We start from the raw sequence: 24,510 nt of genomic DNA, 5'->3' as shown, positions 1-24,510 counted from the left end.
GGATTCCGTCAACACCACAGCATAGAACTTCTCCTTCTGACTTTGATCACAAAAACCAAACAAATACAATCGGTACAGGATGTCAAGCAATACTCCTTCAATTCAACATTTCAGCAGCCTTCGATTCAGTAGACCACCACCTACTACTAACAAAACTGTCAAAAATCGGCATAACTGGCACAGTGCTAAGATGGTTCCCAGATTTCCTACAAAACAAGGAATACATCGTCAAAACCAATGGAGAAATCTCCAACCTCTGGAGGGCCTTCTGTGGCATCCCACAGGGCTCCCCACTTTCCCCCATCCTATTCAACATCTTCATGAGCTCTCTTGGTAACATCAAATTCGAAGATGAAAGCATACTGTCCTACGCAGATGACATCTTTCTCCTTATTTCCATAGCCAACAATCACTCGGACATTACCAACAAAGTCTCACACAACATTGAAAGAATCCAAATCTGGGCAACCACCAACAAACAAAAATTAAACACAACTAAAACCAAAGTTCTATACTTCCACACTCCTCAACAGATGGCACCAACAAGCATTACTCTTCGATCGGGAAAGACCCTCCCTGTAGAAGAATCCTCCAAAATCCTAGGTTGCATACTTGACTCCATACTTACCATGGAACCACAAAAGTCTCCAGTCTCCGAAAGAAATCCCTCTACACCTTGAGACAACTAATTAGACCATACTTTCACCAGCACCACTTCGCCCTAATTGTACAACTGATGATACTAACACAACTAGACTACTGCAACTCCATCTACATAGGACTCAACACCGCTTTAATCCACAAAATGTAACTCATCCAAAATACAACTGTCAGATTAATCTTGAACCTGAGAAAATACGACTTGATTACAGCCTTCACCACACCATATTCCAGAAGAAACTGAAAACTCAGCTATTTGACACTTAATCACCTGTATCCTCCCCTTTCCCCTCCCCCCTCCTCCCCTTCTCCCTCCCCCTCCACCCTCGTCCCTCTCTATAAGTTGCCTTGAGCTTACCTAGGTATGAGTGGCGCAGAAATAGAAGATTAGATTTGGCATCTCTCCCACTGCTGGGGGGTATGTTGGTTGGCAGCAGAAGAGATTGGGTATATCTCCTGCTGCCGGGGAGAGGTTTGTTTGCTTGGCGGCATCTTTCCTGCTATTGGGTGGAGGGTTACTTGTGGCTTGATTTTTTGTTGTAGGGTTTTTTTTGCCTTTATTCTGTGCACGTGCCCATTGCTATCACCAGCAATGGGCACATGCATATTTTAAAGTCATCTGCCTTGACCTCTTTGAAAAAAACCCTGAATATGAATTATAATTAACATTTTCTCTGCATACAGTGTGCTTTGTGTTTTTTAAAATTTTATTGTTGGTAGATCATTTTGACTTGGTCATTTTAAAAGTAGCTCGCAAGCCAAAAAAGTGTGGGCACCCCTGTTCTAATGCAATCCTTAGGAGCCAACCTAGATTTCACATGAACATTTCACTATGCAGATGACATAGCTATCATGCTACCTGTAATGGCTGTGTTAGCCAACACTCTCACCACTGACAAAAATGTGTCCACGTCATAGAAAACTGGACCTCAACCCACCCCCTCAAACTAAATAAGAAAACCCCCAAATTCCTTTGGCTAGGATCCTCAACTGACCCATGCTACACTCCAAGGATTATAATAGATGACATAGACTTTCCATTAGAACTACAATCCAGAATATTAGGAGTAGAAATCCATGTACAATCAATAATAAAATAATCTTTCCTTGTGATGAGAAAGCTAAGATCCATCAAAAATACTTTGAAACAGAGGCTTTCCGAATCTTAGTGCAATCCCTAATCCTATCTTGACTAAACTACTGTAATGTAAAACTAATTTTTTGCTCTAAAACATCGTTATCGTTTCTACAACTAATTCAAAATGCAGCAGCAATGCTCATATACGGATTATGGAAATCGGAACACCTATTGGCTGACAATAACCACAAGGATCAAATTTAAAATTAGGCATCATTGCCTTTAAGATCCTGACAGGCAACATCCCCAACTACCTAATAGAGCTGGCCATTCTACTTCAGGGTGCCTCCAACAGATATTCCACCAGAAATCTTTTCCACTGAAAATTCCCAGCATGCAACAATATAAAGTCTACCAGGGAAATTACCCTTATCTATCCAATATGAATTAGCAAAATGTGGGAACCAACTACCATTTACACTATGATCTTTTGACCATTATCTCAGGTTCAGAAAACTTTTTAAAGCATTTCTATACCAAGACAGGGAGCCAACCCTGAAATAACTGGATTGGTAATTGTAAAAGTCTATTTCTAAACTGTCTAATGCAAATCCTGGGACATAACAATGAGCCAATGGTGACTTACTCGAACTTGTAACTATTGTAACTATGACATAACTAAATTAGTAATTGTACTGATCCACCTATACTAGCAACTCTATTGCATGTCCCTGTCAAACTTTCCATTGTAACTTCCTGGGTAACTTACCCAACCTCTTTTTTTATTTAAAATCTTTATTAAGTTTTCGAAGCTAACAAAAAGTGCAAAACAATATACATACATATATTAATAATCATAATAAGCACTTATAATCAATCAGTAACAATACAGAAAGGATAAAACCCCAACCTCTTGTAATCCGACCTTGATAAGAATAGGTAAAGGCGGAATAGAAAAACCTGATTAACATTACATTTAATTCTATGAGGTTTTAAAAATTCTGTCATGAAGTGTCTGCACTGAGAGCTTTTCTGAGTTCTTTCATTTGGTATGGTGTAGAGAATGACATGGTGGCGGTTTACCCGCGGCTACCGCGTTTAGCTGCGAGTAACCCGCCAAAAACGGGGAATGAAAATTAGCAGCCTCTGCGGGGACGGGGACAAGGCCATCACTGCCCCATGGAGCGGTGAATGGTCTTGTCACCGCAGTGAGGCATAAAGGATTGTGCAGTCCCCGCAGCCCCCACCCGCACGCCGGCTCGATCGTTTAACCAGCTTCCTCTCTCCACCTCACCTTAGTTTGCCGGCTTTCTTTTTCGGCAACCGGAACGCTTTCAAAAGAGCCGCGCATGTGCGGCTGCTCAGTATTCAATCTTCTGCTCTGACCCAACCAGAAACAGGAAGTTGCAGCAGAAGATTGAACTTTGAGCAGCTGCGCGTGCCGGTCGCCGAAAAAGAAAGCCGGCAAACTAAGGAGAGCTGGAGAGAGGAAGCTGGTTAAACGATCGAGCCGGTGTGCGGGTGGGGGCTGCGGGGACTGCGTGTTCCGGCTCACACAAGGAAGGAGGGGGTGAAAGGGAAAAAGTTTCTCTTCCTTGGAAATAGATTCTGAAGTGACTTCATCAAAGAAGACCAGCACCAAATGTACAAGAAATCCCTTAAACAATGTCAAAAGAGCCCAAAATAGAAAACTGCTACTGCCTTGAGACTCCATTATTGAAGGAATCAACTTGAAATCACAGAAGAGACAGGAAAAGGTTAAATGCCTCATGGAATCCTCAGGTACAAAATAATAATAATAATAACTTTTATTTTTCTATACCGCCATAATCTTGCGACTTCTAGGCTGTTCACAAAGAAGAAGAGCTGTACAATCAGCGAATTACAGTAGATGAATACAAGGTGGTTGAAAGGAAAATTATACATAGGTTGAATTATAAGAAATTAACTATTTTACATTGAAAATAGTCGGACACCAGCGAATATCAGGATACAATTATGAAGAGGGAATTTTAGAAGACAGGGAATGTGGATACCTAGTGTGAGGAAGAAATTCAGGATAAGGTGTGGTAGAGCCAGGTGACATCCCTCCACCATTAAATGCCTGCAAGGACACTGTTAATCCTTCAGGGCAGGAAGTTGCACAGAATGAGTGACTTTTTGTTAGAACACAAACCAAATTGTGAATGAAATCAGAGCAGACAGTTAGAATTATAAAATTGATGTCATTATCCATCTGTAAATAAAGGCGTACTAGAAATAATGCCTCAGCAATACAATTTTCAGAAGTTCTATTTGCTCATGGTAAGGGAGAAGAGAGATTGCTAGTGATAGTGGGGGGACTGATAGAAGATATGAAAGAAGGGTGGTAGAAAGGAACAGATGATAAAGGAGGGAGGGAAGGGTGGTGATGGAAAGGAATAGAACAGACATTGAAAGAGGGTAGAGAGGAACAGACCCTGAAGGGAAATGTGGAAGGCAGAGTGGGAAAAAGACAGATGCCAGACTATGGGGGAGCGGAGGGAAGAAGATGGGTGCTAGACCAATTGTGGGAGGGGGTGAAGGGAGAGGCACAGTAACAGCAAATGGAAGAAGCAGAGAGAAGACACACAGTGGATGGAAGGAATTGAATGAGAAGATGTGGAAAGCAGAAACCAGACAACAAAGGTAGAAAAAAAAAATTCTATTTATTTATTTATTTTTTGCTTTAGGATAAAGTAGTATATTAGTTGTGTTGATAAAAATTTATAAACAAAGCCCTGCCAGCTGAACATCTCTTTCTCTAGTTCAGCAGCAGGAACTTTGATTTATAAGAAAGGAATAAGCTAAATATTGCAGTACTAAGGCTTATATGGATGCTGCGGGGACGGTGACAGGATGGTGAATGGGATGGCAGTGGCGGTGACGGGGCGGTGCAGAGGATGCTGGGCTGGGGACGGTGCAGTGACGGGGACAGATTTTTTCCCTGTGTCATTCTCTAGTATGGTGAAACAGGCAATTCATTGGATGATGTGTTCTAAAAAGAAGTGGTTTTAGAAAATATTGATAAGAGTGAATGTTAACTTGTAACCCTTTCTGAGCTCTCTCTGGGAGTGGATGGAATTAAAAAAAAACCAAATAAATAAGTTAGCTTGTCCAAAGAGAGGGTACAGAAAATTTTATAAACAAAACACATTTCTTACAAAGGACAAAACTTTATCATTACGTCACAAGAAGTCAGTAATTTAACAATTTAACAATTACAAGAGAAAAAACCCACTAGGTTTAAGACTAAAAGAAACTACAATAATTAGAAGTACTTTTCACATTTGAGAGGGAAAATTATATATGCTTATTTCCCCATCACTCTGAAAGGCAGAAAGAGCAAACGTGCAAGAGCAATACCAGAAACACGTTTTTTGGCATCCGTTTCATACCTGAGCTCAACCATAGTAAGATTTTCATTCCTGATTAGCAGCTTTTGGCAGCAGTCTGAATGGCACATTATATTGTATTTTGAGCTAAAAGTCACCGACACGTGTTGAAAAAACGTGGAACAAACTAATCCTGTTAATACATGTATGGGTACAACACTTCTTGTCTGCCTCCTTAAAAGTACAAATTTTAACATCAGGGTAGAATGTGTTAAATAATGATTTACTGAGGGATTCTAATTTCTGCTTTACTCTTTTTGTAAAACCCACTTTGTTGATTGCAAATAACATAACAAAATTTTTGTATACCGCATTACCCTTCAAATCTATGCAGTTTAACAAAATGGGAACACAGAATGAAATACAAATTCAGTGCTCCAAAAATTTCCTAAATAAAAAAGTTTAACAATTTCCTAAAATTTTGATATGATGTAGATGTAAAAAATAACTGACGAAAGTCTGTATCCCAAATAGCTACTTGAAATGACAGAAATTGGTTGTGATCTAGATTATAAAACATAAGAGCTGTCCACATATATTCAAAGGCTAATAACTAGTCATATGTCATATTTAAAATGACCATTGCAGCATGAGGAGGATGCTATTGGTGCTAATTAGATCATATCAAAAGCAGAAAGAAAAATGTGCATACATGAAGGTTTGACAAAGTACAGAAGCCAACATTTGTAGAAAAAGCTAAAACTAGACAGCTATTCACTGCAGTTTAGAGATATGTCCTAGTCTCCCAAAAGGGGCAGGGGAGGGGCTTTGCTTTATTTCAGCTATTTGGTATACCTACATTCATCAATAAAATAAGATATCACAGCTATTTGACCCATCTATGTTTCAGTCTTGTAATCACACAGCATACAGATCAATCTATCTAGGCACCTAATTATACCAGATACACACACAGAGGACCAGGTTGCATAGCATAATAATAGATGTAATTGTTTGGAAATAGTGGATAACAATTATGTGTGTTTTATTATGTTTTTACAAAATTATGTATGTAAATTATGTAAACCATTTAGTTTTAAACGGTATAAAAATTTTTTAAATAAAATAAATGCAGCCCAGAGATGGAACTCCTGTCTTAAGAGTAACAAAAATCAATATAGTATGCTACACATTGAAAAAGGGATGCCTTGGAGGGGCAGAATGGATGCAAGATTTAACGATTTTCTCCTTCTACGTTTTTTCCCCCCTTTTAGGAATTTATTTGTTTGTTTTTTTTTTTTTCCATTATTTTTTATTTTCAAATTTTACATAAAGTGTACATAATAATATAATATAATTGATAAATGCATAGTATCACTTTTATATCTAATACATTATATATTTAAATTTGATTTTTCCCCTCACCCTCCCCCCACCCTTTCATTACTTTAATATAAAATTTTTAATTTTCAAATTTTATAAAAATTATACAACATATTAGAATACAATTGATAAATATTCAATAACATTTTTATATATAATACAATATATTCTAAACAATTTTTGTCCCATTTCCCTCCCCCATCCTTTTTTTACCTTTTATTCATATGTTACATTTTGTATAATATATTATAACTTATTATGTATAAATTATTTTCCTTACCCCCCTCTATGTGTGTCATAAAAAAATTCCTGAAAAGAAGAAAAGAAGAAAAAAAAAAAAAACAAACAAAATATTATATTATTTATTCATTATAGTATTTTGTCAATGGCCCCCATATTTTTTTAAATTTAGTATATGTCCCTCTTTGTATTGCTATTGTTCTTTCCATTTTAAAAATGTGACATATTGTATTCCACCAAAATGTATAATTTAGGTTCTTATAATTTTTCCAGTTATTAGTTATATGTTGAATGGCAACCCCTGTCATAATTAATAAAAGCTTATTATTTTCTGGTGAAATTTGACTTTTTTTTCTCATCAACATTCCAAATAAAATTGTATCATACGATATTGCAATATGATTTTCCATTAATTTGTTAATTTGTGGCCAAATTGAATTCCAAAAAGTTTTAATATAGGGACAATGATATAATAAATGATCTAATGTCCCTGGTTCTAGATTACAGTGCCAGCATTTATTGGACTTAGAATTGTCTAATTTTTGTAAACGTGTTGGGGTCCAAAAAGCTCTATGTAGTAAAAAGAACCATGTTTGTCTCATAGATGCTGACACTGTACATCCCATTCTCCAAGACCAAATTAGTGGCCATTGAGATGCATTAATTTGATGTCCAATCTCAATGCTCCAAATGTCTCTTAGACCATTTCTTGGTTTTTTATTCAAATATTCAGATATTAATTTATACCACAATGCGGCTTGATGTCCTAGGAAGTCTGCTTTAAAGCATAAGAATTTTAAACTATATTGATTGTTCAATGTTTTCCATTCAGGGAACCCTACCTGAATGGCCTGCTTCAATTGCAACCATTTAAAACTTTGTGTTTTATTAAGACCAAATCTATGTTGCAATTGTGAAAAATCCAGCAGTTTACCTTCTGAAATAACATCGTCTAAAGATCTAATGCCTGCAATAATCCAGTTCTTCCAAAGGATTTGAGCTCCGCCAATTTTGATCTTGGAGTTTATCCATATAGATTGATTAGTTGATTTGTATATTGGGATAGGTGTTAATTTATCAATAAATCTTAACGTTTTCCAAGTATCCATTATTATTTTATTTTCTCTGTATCTTCTAGGTATATTAATACTTGGAAGGTGAACTAAATTTAGGGGAAACATAAGGCGCCATTCTAAATACAACCAATCTGGTGCATTATCTATAAGTTCTGGGAGGATCCAATACATACCCTGACGTAAAATATAGGCTTGATGGTACCTATAGAAATTTGGAAAATTTACCCCTCCCTCCTTAATTGATTTTTGTAAAGTTACTAAAGCTATTCTATTTATTTATTTGTTATTAAACTGAAGTACCACAGTACTTATAGTATGGCTTCAGGGAAGCAAAGTAAATTAGAGTTGGCTTTTGTGGCTATGGGTGGAGCTAAGAGGCCTAAGCCGGACCCTCTGACGCCATTGAAAATACTGCTGGGCCATGATGTCACAGATCTTCTTGATCCAGTCATGGTGGAACTTCAAGTTATAAAATCTCTAATTCAGGAGAGTGCGACTAACATTACATTACATTGATGTCTTCTATCCCGCCAATACTTTTCAGTTCTAGGCGGTTTACAACAAGAAATTAGCCTGGGCATTCCCAGGGAGATTACAAGGTTGATAGCTATAGTATGCGTCCGGATCTGGGAATGGTCAATACGATTTGGTTAAACCATTTGACAAATTTCTTGAATAGTATGGTTTTCAGTTCTTTCCTGAATGTTTTGTAGTTGGGCGTCATGGTCATCACATTTGAGAGATGGTGGTCTATTTTTGCTGCTTGTGTGGCTAGTAGACCATCATATACTTTTTTTGCTTTGCATGCCTTTGATTGGGGGTGGGTAAAGTGTGCTTGAGTTCTCCTTGGTCTGGATGTGTTTTTCCTGATTAGATAGTTGTTCAGATAGCTTGGTCCATTTCCATCTAGGGCTTTGAATAGGGTGCAGTAGAATTTGTGTTCTATGCTTGCTTGTACTGGGAGCCAGTGAGAGTCTTGGAAAGCTGAGGTAATCACTTCTTTGCAATCTGAGGTCTTGTTTCTTTCTCAGCAGTTTGCAGTAAATATTACTAAAACCAAGCACTTGGAACAGAGTGTTTCTGGTGTGAAGGACAAGTTGCAGCATTACCAAGCCAATCATAAAACTCTGGCACAATTAAAGAATAAGAAGAAGTTAATAATATAGGCTGCCAAAACAATGTGCATCTCTTGGGTCTTCCTGAAAGAATGGAGGGCTCAAATGCCATTACATTTTTGGAAGACTTTCTACCAAGATTATTAAATCAAAATTTAAGTTTCCCTTGGAAATTGAAGGGGCCCATCAGGTACCTAGCTGAGTGACGAATTGTGAGGGAGGCCCTCGACCATTAATTTTCAAAGTTCTGCACTATCTGGGCCTTGATATTTCATCCATGTCAAAGGGATGCAGAGATCTCAAACGGCAGGCTGCCAAACTGTCATTGGTTCCAGATTTTGCTAAACTTATAGCTTGGCAAAGATAACAATTTTTGTCTATGCGTTCTCAACTTTGGCAAATGGGTGCCCAATATGGTCTCATGTATCCAGCAATAATGCATATCACCTTCCAGAACAGTATAACCACCTACAATGAGCCTAAAATGTTACAAGACTTTATTAATAATCATTTGGGTTCTATGACTTGAATGTCAGAAATTTGTTCTGGTCTTGCTATGTTCTTCTTACCTTTGGACTACCAGAACCAGTATGTGTCACATAAGGAAAACTTACACTGTAAAATCTTGCACAGTAATTTAACCTGTAAACTGTCCACATGTGTCAAATTAGGATAAAACTTATAATGTAAGGATATCTATGGCAAATCATAACCGGTAAACTGTATATTATGTATATTAATATCAGATCCCTAGTATGTGCCAAGTTAGGATAAAAATTTTTATTGTAATCTTGTACTGAAATTATGTATGTTTAACCTGTAACCCGTTCTGAGCTCTTTGGGGACAATGGGATAGAAAACAAAATAAATAAGATGGCTGCCGCAGCAGTGTTTTATTGCCAAAACACAGCCCGGAAGAGCAATATTTTTTTTTTTATTTCAAATATGTTTATTGAAACTTTTAGGCAAATAAAACAGAACAAATAGAACAGAAATAGAGTCTGCCAAAGTATGACTACATAATGATACAGAAACAATATTGAACACATGTAGGAAATGTGAAGGTATGCAAATACACAAGGTAACCCTGTAGATGTCAAAAGTGTAACCTGGAGAGGGAGGAGAGAGTACCATGCTCAATTATTGAGAAATGAGGTCAGAATTTGTAATAGGAGAAGCACCGGAAAATCGTAAATTATCAGGAGTCAACGATAAATAATGTAATTCAGTATGCAATAACATTGCAGAGAGTTATGGTGGAGATATCAGTGGCTGTTGAGAGAAGTTTACTATGGGGGCCCAGATTTTAGTGACAGTGGTTTGTCTGTTAGAGAATTCCGCTGCTTTGGATTCATATAAGTGTATCATGAGGACTGTATTCCACCAGAATGTGGTGTTCAGTAGATCAGCAGATTTCCAATTATGAAGAATCATTTGAATAGTAATTGCTAATAAGATGTTAAGTAAGGATTTCTGCCAATTGGATAGAAAGTTTCCAATTGCGAGCGCTCTAAAAATAAGTATATCAGCATTGAGTGTAGATTGTATCAGGAGAATCTGTTTGATGATATGCCAAATTTGAGACCAAAGGGTGGTGGGATTCATTCTATGACACTCCACATCCCTTTTCTATAAAGAATGCGCTCCAAACTCTTTCCCAGATCGAAAAGGTCCACAGATTTTTTTCCCCAGTTCAAAAAGTTTTATTTTCAAATATGAGAACAGTATATAATGTAAACAACAGTTAAAAAAAATTTTCAGGAAAGGGGTTTTTGGAGATGGGGGACCTAAATCCTAGAAACCCCCAAAAGTTGATTTTTAGAACCCCCCACATCCCCAATTTCTTCCATAGGCTGCAATAGCCTATACTCGCTGTGCTTTGCTGGCGCTGGGAACTGCAACTGCGGCTGAAAAACTGAGAAGACTTCTGCCTCAGAAAAGCATATGAAAGTCCATATGCTTGTATTTTGGGCTGCCATTCAGACTGAAGTCTGGACCAAGCCCTCTGACTCCCACATGCATGCATCGAAGGGAGGGGGGAGGAAAACCACAGCTGGAATCCGCTAAAGTCCAAAGACAAATCTAGAGTCACCCAGCCTGCGCTCAAGCTCCTGAAAAATCAAGAGCGAGCCATGCTCCAAAGGGAATGGTCCCTGAACCTCTAAACTTATTATTGCAGGCTGGCTAGGCAGGTGCCCTGTATAATGGGGTATCCTGCTAGCTACAGACTTGTACGCTGAGATCTGTGCCTTCTTGCAATCAGAGATGTCCCAGGACTGCTGGGAATCTTTGCAGCACCAGAAGCCTTGAAATCTGGATTAAAAACTTGAAAATAAAAAAGTAATCTCAGAGCAGATCAGAAGACACCTTCCATCTTGCTTGCAGAAGGAACCTCTGAAGAGCTACAGCACAGCTCACTGGGGAAGGAGGCAGAGCCGAAAAAAAATAGCTGATGCCTTCTGCAACCTTGTGATTAGAGAGGGTCATTACCCAATTATTGAGACTACTGTACCCTTTTGCACCAGAAATTAGTTTAGGGTTATATGAATTTTCAAGTGTTAAAATAAGGTCATACTAAATTAGGATCCTCTGGAGTCTATTGCTTATACAGCAGTCTATTGCTTATACAGATAATTCTCTTGTTTGATATACATTGGGTTAAAACATTAGGATTACATTCTTAGCTATTGCTTTTCCTCAATTACATCTTACCCAGACTAACAAAGTCAATTTCTCTTTTTTTCTGCCCTTTACAGTATTAGTATTCTGACTGCTTAGTTTTCTTTTCCTTTCAGTATTCCAGCTCTCCCATCTTCTCATTTGCTACCATCCTTTATTATTGTGATTTTTTTCCAAGTCTGATGAATAAACAGATGCAAGGAAACAAGAGTTCCTCTAAGCCTCCGAAACTAAATGATGCAACTTGGATTGAAAGAATTTAAATCCTGCTTTCCATCATCTGCTGGTCTTTGAAATGGATGGATCCAATGCCATTTGTCCAGGGGGAGAATGTTAATTTCAAAGAAAAAAATATTATTAACAAACAAAAATCTACTCAAGTCACCTGATGCACCAGTGATGGAGGAAGCATATACTGATGGCTTCTTGCAGTGCAGTACAGGGGAACAACATATGGCTGCTTGGAGATGTTGGAAATATGCTTCATGTCACCACACTGGAATGTGTTGTGAACTAGTTCAAACCAAGTTGTTTTGAAGTACTGGGGGCTTTTATCCTGATGAATGTATTCTTACTTGTTTCTTCTTTATGTGTGTATTAAGCTGCTCAAAGCTTCATTTCTCTTGTTAAATAAAAGAAATGCTGTTTAATGGCTTTTGCAAAAAGAAAACCTTTGGTTGAGACCATCTGAAAGCAAACAAACCTCTTATCTAATCGAAACTCTGGGCACTGCATCTGCATTTGGAGCAAAGATAATGTTTTCTGTTAGTGAAGTCCTGTGAAGATGACCACATAGAACTCTCCTCATTAACCATTTTTGTCAGGAAAACTGCATACTTTGGATCACTATCATCTTCGTGACCAAGCTTCTTTTATAAGGAAATGCACAAGAATCTGGAAACTGCAAATCAGAGCAGTCTCTTCTCATTGCTACTGCTATGCTTACGTCCATCCTGGTTGCTGGTGCTCTCTATCTGCTTTAGTGCTTGCTTCTCATCTCTGGGAAAAGGGGTCCAGATTACCACTTTGTCAAGGCGAACTCTGGAACCTTTAGTGACCTTTATTAGGCTGATGTATTTTTATGGTAAATACTAAGAGCACAACATGTGGTTCCCAGCACTTTTTCCTGGTTGAACCTAAGGAATGGGATGGGAACAAGCCATGCTATATGACTGCCAAATTCAGGCCACAGAGTAGAGTGGTCAAGAGAGGATGAGAAAGATGAGTCCCAGAAGAAAAATAGATCTCTAAGATTGTTCTTTTGTATTCTGTTGGGGTGGGCTAATGGATGCAAAAACACACCGACAGATACTACACAGATATCTTTCTCAGGTTGGTGGTAATGAAACCAACATTGACCTTTTTACATCTCTGCTGAGTACTTAGGTAAAATGACCCAAAGTAGTATATGACTTCAGGTCTATTCAAAATGTTAAGAGTACGCAGAGGCTTACTTAGTCAGCCTGACTACAAACATTAAATAGGGTGTCCCTGAGACTGAGAAAATGTAGGTCAAATCAAGGAATGTGATATGTCCTTGGTAGGGCTCTCCTGCTATATATCTGATGATAAACGCAACAACATTAAGCTATCAAAATTTTTCAGTCATTACAGAGGAATCAACAAACAAAGGGGGAAGAAGTAACCTTTTCTGAATGATTTTCTCCTCCATAGATTCTGTTAGAGACGAGAAAACAGAGCAAAGGCAGTCCTTTGAACTCATCATTGATCCAGGAAGCCATGGTTTCCAGACTTGTTGAATAAGAAAGAGGAGAAATCTTTTGGATTGTCAAGACACAGTAGATCAAGGATCCATACAACACTCAAGTCTATAGTACCTCAAAATAGATGGCTTGGAAATTGATATGAAGGTTCTGAAGTCCAAGGGATTTGCAGACAGATTAGTTTCTTGATATTTGTTCAGATTATACTACGCCAAACTGTGTGCCTCCTGAGATTTAAGGTGTGCCGTGGTACACTGGGAAGGAGGAGAGGTGCCGATGCCAACTGACTGCCTACAGGACATGCCTCTTGTGAAGAGAGGCACATCATGTAGGGTAGTCAGCCTTGAAGACGTACGTAGGCAGTTAGAAAAATTAAAAACCGAAAAATCACCGGGCCCGGACAGAATCCACCCTAGGGTACTGAAAGAACTAAAGGAGGAAATAGCGGAACTACTACAGCAAGTTTGCAATCTATCCCTGAAAACAGGAGTGATCCCAGAGGATTGGAAGATAGCCAATGTTACATCCATTTTTAAAAAGGGATCAAGAGGTGACCCAGGGAATTACAGACGGGCAAGTCTGACCTCGGTTCTGGTGAAAATGGTGGAAACGCTGATAAAAGACAGCATCGATGAGCATTTTGAAAGAAATAAACTTCTAATCACAAGCCAACATGGCTTCTGCAAGGGGTGATCGTGCCTAACGAACTTACTACACTTCTTCGAAGAAATTAACAAACGGATGTACAAAAGGGACCCCATAGACATCGTATATTTAGATTTTCAAAAAGCCTTTGACAAGGTACTCTATGAACGCCTACTTCGGAAACTGAAGAACCATGGGGTGGAAGGAGACGTACATAGATGGATCAGGAACTGGTTGGCGGGTAGGAAGCAGAGGGTAGGAGTGAAGGGCCACTACTCGGACTGGAGGAAGGTCACGAGTGGTGTTCCGCAGGGGTAGGTGCTCGGTCCACTACTATTCAATATATTTATAAATGACATAGAAACAGGGACGAAGTGCGAAATAATAAAATTTGCAGACAACACCAAAATATTTAGTGGTGCTTGGACTAAAGAGGACTGCGAAGAATTGCAAAGGGATCTGAACAAGCTAGGGGAGTGGGCGACGAGATGGCAGATGAAGTTCAATGTAGAGAAATGTAAAGTATTGCATGTAGGAAACCCGAGGTACAGCTATACTATGGGAGGGATGTTATTGAGTGAGAGTACCCAGGAAAGGGACTTGGGGGTAATAGTGGATAAGACAATGAAGCCGTCGGCACAGTGCGCAGTGGCCGCTAAGAGAGCGAATAGAATGCTAGGAATAATCAAGAAGGGTATTACAAGCAGAACGAAAGAAGTTATCCTGCCGTATCCGCTTAGAACCGCAAGGTACAAGCGGAATAGAAATCACTAATTTAATGTAATGTTGTATCGGGCGATGGTGCGTCTGCACCTGGAGTACTGCGTCCAATACTGGTCGCTGTACCTTAAGAAGGATATGGCGATACTCGAGAGGGTTCAGAGAGCGACACGTATGATAAAGGGTATGGAAAACCTTTCATACACTGAGAGACTGGAGAAACTAGGGCTCTTTTCCCTGGAGAAGAGGAGACTTAGAGGGGATATGATAGAGACTTACAAGATCATGAAGGGCATAGAGAAAGTAGAGATGGACAGGTTCTTCAAACTTTCAAAAACTACAAGAATGAGAGGACATTCGGAAAAGCTGAAAGGGGAGAGATTCAAAACCAATGCTAGGAAGTTTTTCTTCACCCAACGGGTGGTGGATACCTGGAATGTGCTCCCAGAGGGCGTGATAGGACAGAGTATGGTACTAGGGTTCAAGAACGGATTGGACAATTTTCTGAAGGAAAAGAGGATAGAGGGGTAAAGATAGAGAACTACTACACAGGTCCTAGACCTGATGGGCCGCCGCACGAGCGGACTGCTGGGCACGATGGACCTCTGGTCTGACCCAGCAGAGGCACTTCTTATGTTCTGTCCTCTCCGGCTGGCCCTTTTCTTTGCAGGTACCCTCCACTGCTGGCGCAGGGCTCATTTGAAGGAACTTTGTGAATGTGTCGAAGTGATGTGGGTAATATCATTACGCATTCCCCTTCCTACTTCAGTTTTAGAAAATTAGTAAAAACAAAACTATTTAATCGATTTGTAAGTTAAGGTTTTACTGGTCTTTTTACTTTCAAGTTGTATGTACGTGCTGATGATTTTATATTATGTTTTATTCTCTGATTGTCCATCATTATCTTACTCAGGTCTCTGGCTTGCTATACTGCCACCTGAGACACTTTCCAAATTTTGTTTGTACTGCAATCTAGTTTACAATTTTGAAATATGATATCCATTTTAACACTCCCTGAGATGTTGAAGGAGATACTCAAGATTCAATCTGAAAGGTCCAGATTGTAGTAGGCATGTACATATAGATTGTTGAATGGCTTTTCTCAGTTTTATGTACTCACAAATAAAAATGATTGAACATTAACAAGAATTATTAAATTCATGAAGTGTGTAAGTAGTTCATCATGCTAATAAAAACTGCCATATGGCTTTTACAGTACAGGCAGCTTACCCAATTAATTTCAATCCCTACAGAATTCAATGTGACCACTGGAGAGAAAACAGTTTGTAGTTCTTTTGTTTTCTCTCAAGAGACGAAGCCCAATCAATGTGTACAATGGTTAGCACATAAGTTCTTCACTCCCTAAACTTTACCGTTCCATCGGGTTTTTGCAGCCTAAATGCATGACCTTGCATTACTTAGCATTAAATTTTAACTGCCAAATTTCAGACCATTCTTCAAGCTTTGCTAGGTTTTTCTTCATGTTATTCATACCATCCGGAGTATCTACTCTATTGCAGATTTTGGTATCAACTGCAAAGAGGTAAATCCTACCCAACATCCCTTCAACAATATTGCTTATAAAAGTATTAAAAAGAACAGGCCTAAGAACAGAACCTTGAGGCACACCACTGGTAACATCCCTTTCCTCAGAGCAATCTCCATTGACCACTACCCTATGTTGCCTTCCACTCAACCAGTTCCTGACCCAGCCTATCACTTTGGGGCCCATCCTAAGGGCACTCAGTTTATTTATTAGACGCCTGTGTGGAATACTGTCAAAGGCTTTGCTAAAATCTAAATACACCACATCTAGCGCACTCCCTCTATCCAATTCTCTGGTCACCCAGTCAAAGAAATTGATCAGATTTGTCTGACAAGACCTACCTTTAGTGAATCCATACTGCATAACTTAATGACATGCATCCATTTTTTTTACCTTGTTTTCTTCCAGAAATTTCAATTTAATAGAAACATCGTTGCGCATTTTGTCATATTTCTCTTTGTACAACTGGAAGAGTTGTTGGGATTGCTCAATCTTTGGCAGAGTGGCTGCATCACGTGGTCCGAGATTAAGTTCTTCTAAGTCAGTTCGATATGCATCATACTCAACTCTGCAAAACAAAAACAAAAAGATGCTTAATATCATCACCAAAATTTAATAGGTTATCATTATTAGTCATAGCCGGCTCATTTGCATGACCATAAAGCTGACAGCCTAATGAACTACCTAAGTACATTTCTCTTTGCTTCATTATTCTTCATGATCACTCCACTAAAATGACCAAAGTGCCACCTATATTTCACCATGGTCAATCTAACCCGGCTGTCAACTTTCACTAGCACAGGTTTTTGTTTTTTTTTTTAAAATTCATTATTGATTTTTAATCAAAAACAGTGTCATACAAATGAAAGAACAAAAGATATTCCACATATTCCACTATTATCTATACAGGTAACATAAATATCATTCAATAATTTTACCTAAAAGAGAGGCCACAACTGCTGCAAAGTCCAAAAACCAAAAAGTATTACTATAAGCAGTAAGGGGGGGGGGGACGACAAATTTTTATTTAAGTGTGAAGTCTAAAAAAAATCCAACAATCAATCAAAAACCACCAATAATAAAATTTTAAAAGTCATGGGATAGGAGGCAATGTTCAGTAGTGGATTAGGAATTGGTTATTGCATAGAAAACAGAGAATAGGGTTAAATGGCCATTTTTCTCAATGGCGGAGGGCACATAGTGGAGAGCTGCAGAGATCTGTACTGGAACTGGTGTTATTTAATAAATTTATAAATGATCTGGAAATTGAAAAAACAAATGAAGTGATTAAATTTGAAGATGACACAAACTATTCAAAGTTGTTAAAACAATGAGGATTGTGTAAAATTGCAGGAAAATCTTAGGAAACTGGAAGACCGTGCTTCCAAATGGCAGATAAAATTTAATGTTGACAAATGTAAAATGATGCATTAGAAAGAATAACCCAAATCATAGTTACCAGATGCTAAAGTCCACCTTAGGGCTCAGTACCCCAGAAAAATATCTAGGTGTCATTATAGACAATGCGCTGAAATCTTCTGCCCAATGTGCGACAGCGGTACAATAAACAAACAAGATACTGGGAATTATTAGAAAAGGGAAGTTAAATAAGTTCAAGATTATTATAATGCCTCTGCATCGCTCCATGGAGTGACCTGACCATGAATATTGTGCACAGTTTTGGTCGCCATAGCTCAAAAAAGATATAGTGGAATTATAAAAGGCTCAAAGGGGCCAGAATGATTAAGGGGCTTGAACTCCTCTCATATGAGGAAACACTAAAGTGGTTAGGGCTCTCTCTCCATCTTGAAAAAGAGACAGAAAAGAGGGGGATTATAATTGAGGTCTACAAGTGATGTATAACAGGTAAAAGTGAATCGATTTTTAACTCTTTCAAAAGTACAAAGACTATGGGACACTGAATGAAGTTACATGGAAGGAAAGATTAGGTTCTTTCCTGGTTAATCTTCTTTCTTGTAAACAGGAATAGTAGCCTTGATAAGTGGCTAAAACCCTCATTAGCCGCAAGGATTGTAGAGAGCTCACTATTTTCTTCTCATGCTGTATCTCCCATCATTCTGGGATGAGCTTCACCCCCCTCAGTCAGTACCAAAGCTTCTAACAAGGTCTAAAGCAGTGTTCTTCAACCGCTGGTCTGTAAAAATTTTCTGCCAGTCCACAGGGCCGGCACGTCCATTGGGCCCAAGACAGCGTTCTTCAGCCTCCGGTCCACGGTGCAATCAACGCGGCGTCTTCGGGCCGGCTACCTGAGTGCTGCAGTGCACAAAGCCTGGGAAAAGGCTCCTACACGCGGCCTGCGCCTGAACCGGAAGCCTTCTCTCTGATGTTGCAACATCAAAGTGAAGGCTTCTAGATGAGGTGCAGGACGCACGTGAGGAGCCGCTGCCCACAGTTTTGTGTAATGCAGCATTCAGGGAGCCGGCCCGAAGACGCTGCGTTGATCGCATAGTAGATATAACATCGAGGGGCAGGCCAGAAGGCAAGGCACATGGAGGGAGAGACACAACAATGGTAGGGAAAATGCTTTTATTCAGTGATTGATTTGTCTGTTTTTTTTATTTAGTGATTGATTTGTCTGTTCAGGAAGAAATGCTTTTGTTTCTTTTCCTCTCGGATTGTACTGCTTGCAGAGTCTTGCATCTTAGGGTTTGTTTGTAACTATTAGTACTTTTAATTTTTGGGCCTGCATTTGCATGGGGTTATCTGTTTTCTGGTAGGAATGAATGTTGAAAAGCATACAGTGTGCTTTGTGTATTTTAATTTTGTGGTTAACCATTATGTGTTGTTAATACAATTATATTGTGTGTGTATATATGAAAAATGAATGGAAAAAATGGTGTTACAATTAGTACTATTATGGGGGCGGGGTCTGGGGCAGGGATGGGCACGACTTAGCCCAGTGTAATTCAACTGCCGGTTCACGGACTGGTGCCAGTCCCCAAAATAATTATTTTATTTCCGCCACTCCATAGGTGTCAAAAGGTTGAAGAACACTGGTCTAGAGTGCCAACATGAGAGTGGTGTGGGGAAACTCCCCGAAACAACACAAGTCTGTTCTGCTCTAAATACAAACATTAACATCAACACTTTTTATAACACAGCACCGGCGTGGGATTGGAGAGGCAAAAGGGGATGGGATGGGTGAAGAGACTATAAAAATAAACCTGCCAGGCCATTTTAAAAAAATGCCTGATTGGGCAGGAAAAGTGATTCAAATTGAAAAATCAATTCAACAAGGTGAATGAAATCAACTTTTTTCCCCTGAATCAGGCAGCACTAGTTTCCAGCAGTGGTCAACAAGAAAGAAAGGTTCCATGCTACCAATCCCAGGGCAAGCAGTGGCATCCCCCCATGCCTTTCTTAATATCAGATTATGGACTTTTTTTTCAGAAATTTGTCCAAATCTTTTTAAAACCCAAATATGCTAACCACTGCCTTGGCAATGAATTTTAGAGCTTAACTACTAGTTGACTGAAAAAATACTCTTGTTTTAAAAGTATTTCCATGTAATGTCATTGAGTGTTCCCTTGTCTTTATGCTTTCTGAAAGAGTAAAAAAAAAACAACAATTCACTTTCATCCAATCTACACCACTCAGGATTTTGTAGGCCTCAATCATATCCCCCCCCTTTTATGTTACTTTTCCAAACTGAAGAGCCCTAACCTCCAGCCTATCACAAGAGAGGAGTTCCATATCCTTCATCATTTTGGTTACTCTTCTCTGAACTTTTTCTAATTCCACTATATCTTTGCAATATGGTACAGAATTGAATGCAATGCTCAAGGGGAAATTTCACCCTAGAGTGACAGAGGCATTATATTAATCTTGGTCCTATTGTTTCTAGAGGAAACAATAGCTAAACTAAACTAAATCTTAAGTTTATATACCGCATCCTCTTCATGAATATAGAGCTCTTCAACAGTATCTAGGATTCCTCATCAACTCTCAGAAGTCTACGACTCATCCAGCCAAAATTTTTTTCTTTTATAGAAATTGTCTTGGACACTATCCAATCTTGAGTAATTCTTCTAGAGAACAAGTTCCAAATGCTCTTGGCCATATTTATACAATACAACCAGAAATCAAGGCAATGACCAGGGTTTACTTATAGATGTTGGGGCATATGGCTGAAAGAAGATGTGGCTAAGTGCATCTGCATTAAGGCCAATCCAATAATACAGCCACAACTCATTCAAAGAAGTCTCCTAAAACAATCCCTCACCATTCAAACCCACCTGCTTCCAAACCCCCATCCAATACTCTCCCAATCCAAATCAATGACCCCCTCAGCTCAATCACATCTCTCAACCCCACTGATGTCATTTGCCCTTTGATCTCCACAACCCCTTTAAACAACAAAAGTTTATAGGCCCCTCCTCCTACCCAAATGTGGCCATGGAATCCCTCCCTCATTCTCTCTGATACCCTCCATACTCCTGGGCTTTAATTCAAGTTTTCAAGTTTATTTTGACTTGATATACTGCCTAATGTACAATCTTTTTTTTTTTGTATAATCATCTTTATTGGGTAAGGCAAGATAACAGCACAAGCAAACAATCAACATTGCAATGTCCAAGTGGTAAGAAAAACAAGCAAATATCAAAATATGCAAACGTAACAATCTGATAAGTAGCCGCAGCGCTGTCACCTTGGGCACCCAGATTTTTAAAAGAAAACTTTAACCTTGACACTTAGGAAAAAACCCTCTAACACCCCCCCAAGCATACCAGCACCCTCCATTCAACACGCACTCAAACACCCTGCACCCCCACCCCCTCCCCTCCTTCCCCATACAGACTCACAATCACCCTTCAGTCCTACAAATCAGCAAGCTGCTCAGAACACTATGCGCGACGGCAAGATCATGTAAAAGAAGAGAGCCCTCATAAAACAGTGTTAAGTACATCATAGCATATAACAGAGAAGGAAACTCAGTCATCCGCCAGCACCAATGCAGTGTGAAATATAAAGACAGAGGCAGGACCATGAGAAAAAGCAAATATAGTTAGAGAGGCATGTCCATGGAACAACAGAGGGGCTATTATGAGGAAGTAGAAGCAGAGTCCGGCTTCAAAAAGGCATTCCAAAGTTCACAATAGTCCTTCCAATGAGCTTGTAAGCGCGAAGAGTAAGTTTGCAGCTCAAATGAGGCCAAAGTGTCCATGTGACATGGACCATACAGAGAAAGATGGCACCTACCCGGGGACAGACCAGTAGCTGTGCAGGATGAGCATTTTCCCCACCAAGATGGCGTGGAGAACAAATTTCTGTGAGGGCGCATTAAGGTTCTGTTGAGATAGGTCCTGCACATCTCCAACAGTAAAGGGCGGGTGGATTCCAGTGGAAGTTGCAACCAAGTACCCCTTACTAAGCGCCGGTGGATCAGGGTCCAGAAAGGTAAGTTTTGAGCAGAGAAGAAAAGGAATGCAAATAGGTACACGGGGAGAGATTACCAATGAACACATAAATTATCAGGCCATAGCCCCATCTGATAACCTCTAGATCTAGTAATATACGCTCTGGTGCAGTATACGAAAATTGTGTTTCTTGTAAAGAGACAGATTTAATAAACAAGTATATATTTTGAAAAGAAAACATGAATGTCATGAAGGGGATACTGGCAATTCCCATGGTCCCTAGTCCATTCCGACACTATGGGTTTGAAGGCACTGACCCCTCCCTCCCTTCCGCGTACCAGTGGCAATCTTGTTCTTGTGGGGTGGCACATCGTAGAGCCCTGTTCATCCAGAGAACCACATGCCCAAGATGTAGGAGCATAGTATTCAGAGAGTCATAGTAATGTTTAATTTGGATATAGAGATAATACTGGTTGGTGGGGAGCCCCCAATGGGTGCAAAGTGCTGAAAAAGTAGGGAAGGCATCCGCCCCCCAAGTGTAATAAATCGTATATAGTGAGACTCGCGCTCCGCACGACCTACTCAAGCCAGGCAGACCCCTGAAACCCGGTGCAAAGTGAGGATTGCCAATCAGGGATAAAAAGGGGGACGGGTGAGGCACCTTGTTCTGAAGTCTCCTCCACCATGCCCAGGCTCTCCGAAAGGCTTGTAGGTAATGCAGCGAGGGATACCTCAAAGAGACTGGCGAACCCTGAATCCCATGCACGAACGAAATAAAAGATACCGGGGAAACAACAAGTAGCCAATAAAAATCCGGAGGGGAATAACGCCGATGCAAAGTCAAGTGTTCGTGGATCCAGCGAAAAAGGGAAGCTACATTGTATAGTCGAATGTCTGGTAGTCCAAGCCCGCCCTGCCCCTTAGCTCGAGTCAGTTTTAAGAATCCAATATGCGCCCGTTTGGCATTCCAAATAAATGTACGAACAATAAAGTTATAGTGGCGTTCGTCTGCACGGCTAACCCAGAAGGGCCACTGATTGTACCGCGTACAAGAGCTTCGGGAAAAAGGACCATTTTCACCAGGGCTACCCGGCCCATCAGGGACAATGGAAGGGATCGCCATTTGTGACATAGGGAATGGATCCTACCAATCGCTGCCGTGATATTGGCTTCATACAACTTTTTCGGATCTCGATAAAGATAAATCCCTAAATATTTCAATTTCCCAGGTGCAATGCCCACTCACAGCTGCTGGAACCAAAGATCCCCGGGGGAATCATGCAACAGTAAAGCTTCAGTTTTTTCATAATTGACCTTTAAACCAGTGAAGCGTCCAAATGAATTAATGATAGCCATCAAGCGGGGAAGGTTGACGTCGGCATGCCGAATGTAAAGTAGCATATCATCAGCGAACATGCTAATCCGAAATTCATGCCCTCCAATGCCCAAACCCTGAAGATCCTGATCCTGACGGATCCGCATGGCCAGGGGTTCAAGAGAAAGAAGGAATAACAAAGGGGACAAAGGGCAACCTTGCCATGTGCCCCTACCCAGATAAAAAGGTTCAGAAATCCCCCCATTGATCATCAGTTGAGATGTTGGGCTAGTATATAATGCTGCCATCCATGCGGCAAAATCCCCGGAAATACCATAGCGTTCAAGGATCCAAAAAAGGTGTCGCCAAGAAACCATATCAAACGCCTTTTCTACGTCAAGACTGGTAATTAAAGCCCTATCAGAGGCCCTGTAAGGAAGCTGCAATACCGTGAGCACCTTAAGTAAGTTCATGGAGGCATGTCACCCTGAGACAAAGCCCACCTGATCCTCATGGATCAGGTTCGGTAAAATTGTGTTAAGGCACGCCGCCAAGATCCCAGCAAGAATTTTAATATCCTGGTTCAGAAGTGAGATGGGACAATAAGAGCCCAATTGGTCCACAGGTCTTCCCAGTTTCGGCAAGATAATAATATGAGCGCTATTATGAGTGTTACCGGGTGGTGTTTCCGACCGAAGTCCCATAAAGTAAGCTTGCAGGGAGCCCAAGGCCAGTGGGGGTAGGAGCTTATAAAACTCCGGGCCAAAACCATCCGGCCCAGGAGTTTTAGCCAGTTTGAGTTTGCAGATAGCCGTTTGTATCTCCTCCCCACTAATCGGTTGGTTAAGCGTATGCTTCTGTTGGTCGGTGACCATGGGCAGGGACATATCGCGGAAAAAATCATCTCGCGCATTATCATCAGGTGGCTGTTCAGCATAGAGCTTTTGATAAAATTGAAGAAATTGGTCTGTAATTGCCTGCTGCTGAGTGTGCACCCTCCCTGCCCCATCCTTAATATGAGTGATAACATGTCGGGCTCTCGGAGGTCGGATCAAATTGGCTAGTAAGCGTCCGGTTTTGTTACCCCAGGCATGCAGCTTGTATTTGTAGAAGTATATATTTCGAGAGGCCCGTTGGGATAGTATATCATTAATCCGAAGTTTAACCTCCAAAAGCCTATCCCGCAAGTCGCTGGTGAGACTCGAGATGTGTGAGCATCGCAAACATTGTAACTCGGCAGTCAGGGATAATAATTCCCCATCCCGTTTTTTCTTGGCTACAGCAGAATAGGCCAACACGTGGCCTCGCAAAACAGCCTTAGCTGCCTCCCAGTATGTAACCGGGCTCACATCCTCCGCATCATTCGTCTGGAGGAACTCCTCCCACCGCTGCCCCAGGTAAGTGCGAAAAGAAGGGTCCGAATACAAGTGGGGGGACATCCTCCAAGTCCTACCCGAAGAGGCAGGAGAGAACTGCAGAGTGGTGCTCAAAAGAGCATGGTCCGACACCAAAGGAGCGTCCATAACTGCCTTGGTCAATTTAGAAAACATGCTATCAGAGATCAAAATGTAGTCAATGTGAGAATATACATTGTGGGG

The 24,510-nt window shown here is 40.2% G+C and overlaps 1 protein-coding gene across 4 annotated transcripts in view; it reads right to left on the bottom strand.

Annotated features, from left to right (window-relative positions):
- The window catches only part of ARFIP1 (ADP ribosylation factor interacting protein 1), a 188,995-nt gene that overhangs the window by 14,557 nt on the left and 149,928 nt on the right, over positions 1-24,510 (bottom strand). For all 4 annotated transcript variants that reach the window (XM_033940751.1, XM_033940741.1, XM_033940761.1 and 1 more), the window contains one exon: positions 16,613-16,787. In XM_033940751.1, coding sequence (XP_033796642.1) covers positions 16,613-16,787 — 175 coding nt within the window. The remainder of the gene's footprint in view (positions 1-16,612; positions 16,788-24,510) is intronic.

This window comes from Geotrypetes seraphini, chromosome 1 (assembly GCF_902459505.1).
Source record: "Geotrypetes seraphini chromosome 1, aGeoSer1.1, whole genome shotgun sequence".
Lineage (NCBI taxonomy): Eukaryota > Metazoa > Chordata > Amphibia > Gymnophiona > Dermophiidae > Geotrypetes > Geotrypetes seraphini.
The sequence above is the reverse complement of the archived record's forward strand: the minus strand, read 5'-3'. Positions and strand labels throughout refer to the sequence as shown.